This window comes from Galeopterus variegatus, unplaced genomic scaffold (assembly GCF_000696425.1).
Source record: "Galeopterus variegatus unplaced genomic scaffold, G_variegatus-3.0.2 Scaffold6522, whole genome shotgun sequence".
In the NCBI taxonomy this organism is placed as follows: Eukaryota; Metazoa; Chordata; class Mammalia; order Dermoptera; family Cynocephalidae; genus Galeopterus; species Galeopterus variegatus.
Window position 1 is genome coordinate 2,774 of NW_007732633.1, and position 10,197 is coordinate 12,970.

Sequence of the window (10,197 nt, forward strand, 5' to 3'; positions counted from 1 at the left end):
CCTGTCACTAAGGGAAGAATGACTGTAAAAGGAAATATTTAGAATATGCCTTATGAGGAAAGCCACTCACGTCAACAACAGGAGATCTGAATAGTAGACCTACTTTTGCCCTGTGTAACTGAAAAAATCACTAGTCTTATCTGGCTTTAGTTAAGTCACCTATAAAACAATGGTGGAATGTACTAAACCCCAACTGTAAAATTACTCAAAAACTTAATTGAACTGAACAAGGTAACGCTGAACCTCTCTTCCAATGCCATAGGGATAGATAATAAAAGATCAGCACAAGTGACAAAACAACACATTGTATTACCATCTATAATTTTGGGAATTTCTTTAGTAATAATCCATTCTCCAGGCTGTAGCAGAGACTGTCCATAATACATATCAGACTCTGCACTGGTGCTTGAAAATGCAGAGCTACTGGAAGGTGTCAACTCTTCAAGTTTGAAGAAATCTAGGCCAGTTATGGTGCCACCAAAGAATCTGCAGCCACCAAGACAACCACACTTGTTTCTACACCTCTTATTCTTCAGGGTATCATCTGGCCACAAAAACCACAACCTAAACAGAACCCAAAACAAATAAAAGACAACAACATAAACTCATTAAGAAATGAAAAACTTTTTGGCAGACAATTAAAGTTAATTTAAAAAACACAAAGTAAACAAAAACACAAGGGTTCATTCCTACTGTGGTATGTCTTTTCAAGCATTTTGCCTTTCTTAAAAGTCTTACCACAGTGAGATAGAAATAAGTAGGAACAATAACAATATAGATAAAGCATATATTTTTTTAAAAAACGGAGTTAAAAAGAAGCAAAATACTATAAAAATCAGACATTAAAATTCAGCTTTAGAACAGTAGTAAACATTCTTTGAAAACCTAAAATTTTAAAACACTAATCTAAAAATCAAACAAAACTGTACAGATTATGCTTAATAGATAACTTATTGCTTTAGCATTTCAGGGCCTATTTTACATTGTAATTTTAATACACCAAAAAATCTAAATATGGGCAAGTAAAAAAATACTTAACAACAAAACTAAAATAATGCACTATTCTATACCTTTAGAAAAATAAATTATCCAGTTCCACTCCCTTGTAATAAGGACTACAAATAAAGTATTAAGAATGTATGTAAACTTCTTCAGGCTTTATGTCAGTGACTCACATACAAATCTGCCGGTATTTATTAAATCCCCTCCTTTCTTAAAAAACATTATATAATAGAAATCTGTGAGATATGTCTGTACTCCTTTTTTTAATCTCAATAATAAAATCACTTCATATTTATGGTATATTTTTCTAAGCATTTTTATGCATTATTTCATCGGATTCTGAAGACCCTCATAGGGAGACAAAATACATATTATCATCTTCATTTTACACTCATATTTCTTGAACATATCTATTATATGCCTAGTATCATGATAACCAAAACTGATACATTCTTTATCCATATGAAGTTCATAGTACAGAGACAAAGACAGGCCATAAACAAGAAAATAATATCTAATTGTAAACTATAGTAAGTGCTATTAGATAAAAAGCATGTTGGTTTTGTTGCTGCTGTTGTTGTTTTTAGTGGCTTGCCAGTACAGGGATCTGAACCCTTGGCCTTGGTGTTATAACAATGAGCTCTAACCAACTGATCTAACCAGCCAGCCCAAGAACCCTTGCTACTTGTTCTTTGTTCTGTTTGGCGGCTGGCCAGTATGGGGATCTGAACCCCTGACTTAACACCATGTGGTGACAAAGAAAACAGGTAGAACCTTTCAAAAACTAATATTTGAGATGTGAAAGATAAGATAGAATGAATAGAAAACAAGTTAGAGATGGAACATTAGTCCAGAGAAGACAGAAGGAGAAATGTCTGAAAAGGTATTAAGATGAGGGAGAGTTTGAGGTATTACTTCAATTAGATATTATCAATTTCAAATCACTACTTTATTTTAAAGTATTAAGATTGAATCATTCAGCAAAAAATATTTTGGAGCACTACCAAAATTAAAAACTTTATATACTCAATAGACATTTTTACTGCATTTCTGCAGCAAAAGTTTAATAGAGTTTATGGTTTTGGAGTCCTCTAGACTTGGGTTCAAATTCTAGCTGTGCCACTTACTAACTCTAGAACTTTAAGCAAGTTGGTTAACATCTCTGAGCCTCAGTTTTCTCATCTGTAAAATGATGGCATGATACACCCAATAAGGTCTCTGTGGGATTTAATGGTATATGACACATGTACAGCACCTAATACAAAATCTGGATTATAGAAGTTACACAACAAATGTTAGCTCCCCTTCCCTATTTTTGTATAATCCAACGCATTAGTACTCGAACATTAGCTTGCATTCCAATCACTTTGGAAGGCTTGTTAAAACAGAGGTAGCTAGACTACACCCCCAGAGTTTCCAATTGAGGTCAGGGAAGGCCTGATTATGTAAATTTCTAACAAGTTCCAAGGAGATGTTGATGCTAGTGGTTTGGGAACTACACTTTTAAGAAACATTATTCTAATGAAACTAATGGCCTATGTACCCAGTAGCTTTTCCAGTAATATCAGGAATGAATATGTTTTCCCCAATATGCACAAAGGCAGCTGAAGTTGAAGGTCAATGGGTTACCACGCAGGAAGAGGCAACTCACCATGGGCCCTAAGAATCCCTACATGTTATTGCTGGGTATGCCAAGAATGCAAGGCTCTGACCAGACTGTTTCTCAGGATTGTGTTTGCAGCAAGCAAGCTTGAAGGTTGAAGAAATGTTTCACCTTAGAAAAGAACAGGCTTGCTTCCATTTACTATAAAAGTGGTAGATTCCCTAAGCTCAGTGTTCTTCTTTAATGCAACCCACTGTTTGCAGATATCTATCATGGAATAGGCCTTTTGTGTCATCCCCCACAGGACTCAGAGATAAGATTGCCAGATTCAGTAAATAAAAATAAAAATAAGTTTGTCCTATGAAATATGTCAGACATACTTACACTAAAATGTTATTTGTTGTTTACCTGAAATTCAAATTTAACTGGGCACCCTATATTTTATCTGGTAACCCTACTTGGGGGCTGCGGGGAACCAATGCAAACACATGACTCTGGCTATTTCTTTTGCTGTGAGTAATATCCTCTCTGACCAGGAGTTTTGTGTCTTCTGCCAGCATCCATGAAATTATGACTGCCTAAGTTGTTATCTTGTAAGTAGGATAAAATGCCAGACTCTTCTCAATTCTTGACAAACCACAGCAAACCAACCTAAATGAGCCACTTGGAGCAACCTCCATAGCTTCATAAGCACCTTGCTCTACTACCTAACCTAACTGGAGACAGGCATTTTGTTTATACTAACTGGTGTCTGAGCAATACTTAACAAAGAAACTCAACTTTTTTTTAAACAATATTCTCCACATTCTCTAATATTCCATACTTAGATTCATAAGACATAAAGTTGTCTTAAATTAATTGCAAAGATTAATGTAATCTCAATAAAAATCTCAACAGGTTGGTTTTTTTTTTAAACTAGAAAAATAGTCTACAAACTCTTTTGGGAATATTAACACATGAAAATAGTAAATGTTCTGTAAAATGGAGAAATGAATATATATGAGGTGTAAATTTTTTCCTATATATTTGAACAGGTATTCACAGAAAAATCTATTTACCTCCTTGCCTAGATTAATATACACACACATACACACATACCCCCCACATAAAATCCAGATGGATTCAAGTTTTATATGTTAGCAAAAGAAGAAAAAGAAACAAATAAGAAAATACAGGTGCCATTTGATTACTAGCAAAAGAAGTATTTTCTCAAATTAGTATAGTACAAGAAATTACATAATTGACACAAAGAATGATTGTATTTTGTAATGATGAATATGCTAATTATCCCGATTTGATCATCACATATTGTACACGGGTATTGATATTCAACTCTGTATCCCAAAAATATGTATAATCAATTATGTTTCAATTTTAAAAAAAGAAATTTCAATGGAAAACCCTGACATATTTTAGTCCATAAAAATTAACATCCTGTATATGAGAATAAAAACAAAATTAAAAGATGAAACAAATTGCAAAATATTAGCAACAGGGATCACTAAAGGTGTGGTAATCTATAAAGAGCTCTTAAAAATTGGTAAGAAAAACAATAAGACCCCAATAAATAAGTGTACATAGAATATAAACAGGCAATTCACAGATGAGGAAATCCAAACAACTAATAAATATATGAAAAAAGTATCAATCTCAGAAAAAAAAAGCAAAATAAAGAGATATCACCTTTTGGTTATCATAAAACATATAAAAGGTAGCAAAGTTTGAGTGAGACAGGGACTCTCCTAAAAGGCCATTGGAATATAAACTGAAACATTTCTGGAAAGTAATGTGGGAATGCACATCAAAAGTCTCAATTTTTATCCTATACATACTCCCTTCTAGGAAACTATGTAAAGGAAATAGCCAGAAAGTCTGAGAAAAGATTTTATGTGCAAAAATGTTCTTCTTACTATCATTTATAATGGGAAATTTAGAAACAATTTCAATATTTAATATAAGGGCAATGGCTAAGTAAAGCATGATACACCTTTTTGATGGTTTATTGTCAATTGTTGAAAAAGAATCTTCATAAAATCTCCAATCATGTGGGCAGATGCTTAGGATATAAGTTTAATACAAACATGCAGAATTTAAAAATATAAATACAAGATGATTTCAAGTATAAGAAAAATACACCAATATTATTATTAGGCCTTTAACATGTTCTTGTTCTAATCTAACAGTAGAGTTTCCTGTATAATTATCTAGTAATTTTCATCTGAACCTGAGACTACTTCATTCTTAAAATTCTCACTTACCTCTTAGTTCTGGCATCATGAATTTCTAAGAAATGTCTTTGTGCCTCATGTTTAGAATGATGATCAGCAGCTAATGCAATATCAACAGTGATAAGTCCTAAACTGGCTGACCCAGCTTCAAGCCAATAGGCCCTCCGTAGCACTGTAGGCTGAAGTCCAATTCTGCAATTATTTAATTGTTCAATGTACTGTCTCACTTGAAAATCCTGAATTGCAGCACTTATTCCTTCCCCAACCGATTGATTGTGGAGATTACAGTTTGCAACTCGAATTGCACCCATCTAAAGTTGGAGAAAATAAAACTGTAATTTCTGTATTTTTAAGTAGTTTAGCCTAAACTACAGATTAGGTGGTCATTTCAAACAGAGTTAAAAATAGGTGAAAGAAGAAAAAAAAGGAAAAGGAAAAAGAAAAGGAAAAATGGGAAAGGAAAAAGAAAAGGAGGGAAATTGAAATGTTAAATGCAATAGCAGAATAAAAATAGACATGCAATATAAAAAAAAATTAAGAGGATAAAAGGAAAATGGCATAAGTACAAAGGGAAACAAGGGAAGATGAAAAGTTAGATGAGGAGTAAGTAATGAAATCACACAAACTTAATGGCTTGATTGTAAACAGCAACCAATTAAACTAGAGGTGGCAAACAAATGTTTTCAGGAGCCAGGCAGGAAATATAAATGTATAAAAGCTAGAAACATTCCAAGTCTAATCTTTTGAAAACACTACCAGTTTACACCCCTGCCATAAAAGCAACCTGCTAGTTTTATCCCTGCCATAAAGCAGTATTATCATAATTCAGTTACAGTAAAAAAAAATGATAAAGGTTTGCCTTTAAAAAATACTACTAGAAGAGAACATGGATGAATTAAAAATAGAAAGCTATCTTCTAAAATTTTGTGGTCGTCCGTGAGATAACAAACTATAAATGTGTGTTGTATTTCAATAAATGGAAGTTTGGTTTAGTAAAAAGGAAAAAGAAAAAGACAAATGCTTACCTTTATATTTGTAGCACAACCATGTTCCACAATATAGATATCAGCTCCATCTACTGCTAAACGAGTCATAGTATATTTCAACTCATCTGAAGTTGGACAAGGACCAGGAATACAACTCAACTAAAATGAAAGAGAATTATACACTTTATTCATCACCATCAACTCATTATATTGATACTTAAGTAAGTCTCCTTATTCAAATAAAAAAAAATTCTGGTTATATGTGTATTTTATTTTTTAAAAAATCAGTTGGTTAAATTTCATTTTTTTATAATAATAAATGTAATCATCAGCAATTAAAGTGTTACCAATTAGAAAATTAGTCGTAGGTAGGCATGTACCATTTTCATTCAAAAAGGGAAAGCTGCAAGTCTGACAGAATACATATACAACTTGTTACTGAAACTCAAAAAGAACAAAGTAAACTAAGTAAACAGTGTCACAGGTTTACAAGAATTGTATGAGTTTAGAGATGTAAGATTTTCTTTTTCTTTTCTCAAAAATAAGCTTTTTTTTTTTTTTTAATCCTTTGGACACAGATACACTGAAATCCAAAAGCAGCACAATGTTGTGGAAAGAGCATAAGGTCTGGAGTCAGAAAACCCACCAAATGTCCAATACTGGTAATCACAATATAGGAAACAGGCATGTTCCAAAGTCATCTGCAAACTATGTCATGTAAGGAATTTAACCTTCTTGCTTCAGTTTCTAAACCTTCTACATAAATATACAGTCATATCCTAAAGAGTTAGTATAATAATGCAATAAGACATGAATGTTAACAGTAAAAATGTAAGAGAGAAGATATAATTTTTATATCTCCATTTATTTGTGAATGTATGTTTTAATAATTATCTCATATTTTAGATACTTAAAACAACTAAGAATTTGCAAAATAATTTCATTACTTAAAAAAACTGAACTGTACTGTTTACTTCATGGCTATGTCCATTTGATTAAAAGCTGCCATCTCAATCTTTCATTTTAAAAAAATTCATAAACGTTTACAATACTACTAAAGTATTTGTTAACATACCTTGGATTCACAGAACCGACGATCAATTCCATGCTGACATATTATTACTGATTTTGGTCTTTCAAGTTCATACTCCCGACATACCACATGAAAAACAAATGTTTGTCCCCACTCCAAGAGGCATGCCAGCTACAGATGATCAGTGACAGGTTGACAACACTGTTAGCATTCTAAATAAGTATTCGGAGTTCAAAAGCTTATGAACAACATTAACATGGCTTGAAAGAACCCAAACACTGTCTTATACCTGCTGCTAATTAGTCTACTTGTTAGCCATTGATTTTTCTACCTTGACATTCTTTATAAGTTTGTGCTGCTTTTCATCTGTGAATGACAAAATGCACTGCCAAAGTGAAATTTTTCCACTGAAAAATTCTACTTCAGCAACATCTAAAGCAAATATCTTTCCTTCAAGATTATATTTTTCTTCTATATAGCTAACTGGAATCCTCCACATAGAAAAGCACCTAAAATTCTCCATTTAATAATAAGCCAGAATTTTATACGAAATTTTTAAGTACAGTACATATCATATTGAGCTACAATTTTGGAAAACTAGGCATTTTTAAGTTTAGCACTTTTGTTTATATAAATAGGAGCTTAAGTATCACATATGAGTATCAATTAAGTATCAATTCCTCAAATCCTGAGTTTAAATAAAAACATCTTAATTTTATAATTGATTGGAGTTAACAATAAAAACATCAAGGGATGAGTATACATGACATTTTCTCCCTGAAGAAGTACATAATTTAAACTCTTGGAAAACTGTTAAAACATACAAAGAATGGAATAAATGTAAAAGCATCTTATGGATTCATGAACCATGCAGGAAACAGTGATGCTAAGATTCTAGTGCAGAAGAAAGAGGAATGTTTTATCTTATAATAAGGGCCATTTAAACATATGAGATTCCAGTAGTCCTTAGAAAAAGGAATTGTGTTGTGTCCATTCATGCGGGGTCAGCATGGCTTTATTCCCTTGTTAGGGAACAGCTGCTTTGTTATATGCTTCAGTTTTTACATATATTTAGGGACAGAAAACGGGATAATAAGGAGAGTACAGTTACAAGGCCAGAGAGCACTGAATATTTCCTTTCACCCATCTTTACAAATTCCATTATATATTCCTTTTCACCCATTTTTGTACATATCATTATACATTCTAGTATTATACTGAGATGTCATTCAACTCCAAAATATCCTTTTTCAATTCCACTCATTTTCCTACTATTTCTAGAATATTAATTTTTGCTGCCCTCTGACAATTTCTTCCAGGTATACCAAGTATCTAGGTTCTTTATTTACCTTCTTGTTGCTACTACCTACATCTAAATTATGTTTCATACCCATTCTGTAACTTTTTGTCAAAATTGAGAACATACACTTCTACCACATTCCAATCTTTTGAAATGCTAAGATAAGCCTTCATACTATGGTAAATACATGATGCAGCAGATAAAATGTTACAGTAATATGGTTATTCAACTAAATATCAATGGTCTATTTCTAGAGTTAAATAATCCTTAAGGCCTCTGAGCCTACTAAGGATTAAATGGGATAGGGAGGGGGAAGAGGAATTTATCCAAAAGGATCTCACCTAGCACTCTAGACCAGATTTTCTTACCAGTAAATTCATTTTTATTTTTTTAAACTAGTACATATATCACTAGTAGCAGGTACAAATGTTACCTTACTTCGGGACATGACAAGCAAAAAACTATGCTACCTAATCTTCAGCATCATAAGAGCTACTTTCAAATCCTACCTAATATACAAGAAAGCAAAGTTCTTTTTTTATTTTTTTAAACTAGTACATATATCACTAGTAGCAGGTACAAATGTTACCTTACTTCAGGACATGACAAGCAAAAAACTATGCTACCTAATCTTCAGCATCATAAGAGCTACTTTCAAATCCTACCTAATATACAAGAAAGCAAAGTTCTCGGAAAATTATACCATGTACTAGAAAAAGATTGTTCCAACAGTATAATTTTAATAATGTATTAACTTGATTTCTAGAACAGTTCTCATCCTGAGTTTTTCCCAAAGAAAATCTCAAATTCTTAAAAGTGCTATAGAGAACTATGAAACATTACATCTGTCAATTATATGTGGCTCAGAAAAGTAAAACTTGTCTCTGATTCATCTATTGCTAAGAAAATTCTGGATGGCAAGAATGACTTCCATCAGAACACCATTACTGGAAATGTAATGAACATTCAAACGGGCATGCAAGTTATTCTTGTGATAGTGTAAAGAAAGGAAAAAGAAAGTCAGGAGATAGTACTCCGAGAATCATACCTGTGGTGCTGTGACCTTAGCTGTAAGGCTTCCAGCCTGCACATCAATTAGCCACGCATATTCTAAGGAATCACTTCCCAAAGGAAGACCTTCTGCTGAGAACATAGCATGTGCTCTGAGCTGGAGACCTGACAAATTGATGTGACCTTCCCTGAGAACTTCATCCACGGGGGGTCGCTGCTGGAAACAATAATAAATGACACCATAAGAAGTACAAGAAAATCACATTATAATTTCTAGTTGCTTCTCCCCCACCCCCTCCCCCAGATGAACAATAAAATCATGTTATCTGGAAAATAAGACTTCAGAATCCACAGGCTCTTAACACAACCTTGGACCTAGAAAAGTAGTTAGAGATAAGCTTCTTTAGCGACAATATCTCCAACTACAAAACAAGATAGCTAAGTCCTAAAAAGTATGCAGATCCCTGGCAACTGCCTCTATGAACAAAAACAAACTAGTACTCTAACTGACAGGGAATGCAAGAGGCCAATCTTTTGTGGGAAGGCTAGGAATCATAAATTTAAAATATAAAGAAGGAGATAACAGGGAAGAACAAAGACCACTAATACAAAAAAATGAAGAACTGGGGGGAAAAGCTATTGTCCGTACAGATTTTAAGACTATGTAAATACTACGAAAAGGATAATTTTATCTTAAAGAATAATTAAATACTCACTATTAAAAAGCAGCACTGATTTCAAAGAGAAAATTTCTAAGATATATTCAGAGAGATAAAGGATATGTCCTAAAACAGAGTATTCCACGGAACACTATTTCCTCAGAACATTATTAAGACAACAGAATCAATTAAGTTTGGAAATGCCCCACCCATCAGTCACCAATTTATTGAATCTACCTCCCAATCTCTCACAAACGCATTCACTTTCTTCCAACTTTACTACTACCATCTTGGTCCAGAGAGTATTACCTGTCGCCAAGACTTTTGCAAGGCCTTCCAGCACTGACTTTTTACATCTCTCTGCTCCATACTCTA

General features: G+C 33.1%; 1 protein-coding gene across 1 annotated transcript in view; it reads right to left on the reverse strand.

Moving 5' to 3' along the window:
* Positions 1 to 243: 243 nt before the first annotated feature.
* KIAA1109 (KIAA1109 ortholog) overlaps positions 244 to 10,197 on the reverse strand; it is a gene marked incomplete at its 3' end in the record, with an annotated part of 85,966 nt that continues 76,012 nt past the window's right edge. Inside the window, exons 23-27 of the mRNA XM_008590969.1 lie at positions 9,201 to 9,380; positions 6,895 to 7,023; positions 5,859 to 5,978; positions 4,864 to 5,144; positions 244 to 564 (exon numbers count right to left, since the gene is read on the reverse strand). Coding sequence (XP_008589191.1) covers positions 244 to 564; positions 4,864 to 5,144; positions 5,859 to 5,978; positions 6,895 to 7,023; positions 9,201 to 9,380 — 1,031 coding nt within the window. The remainder of the gene's footprint in view (positions 565 to 4,863; positions 5,145 to 5,858; positions 5,979 to 6,894; positions 7,024 to 9,200; positions 9,381 to 10,197) is intronic.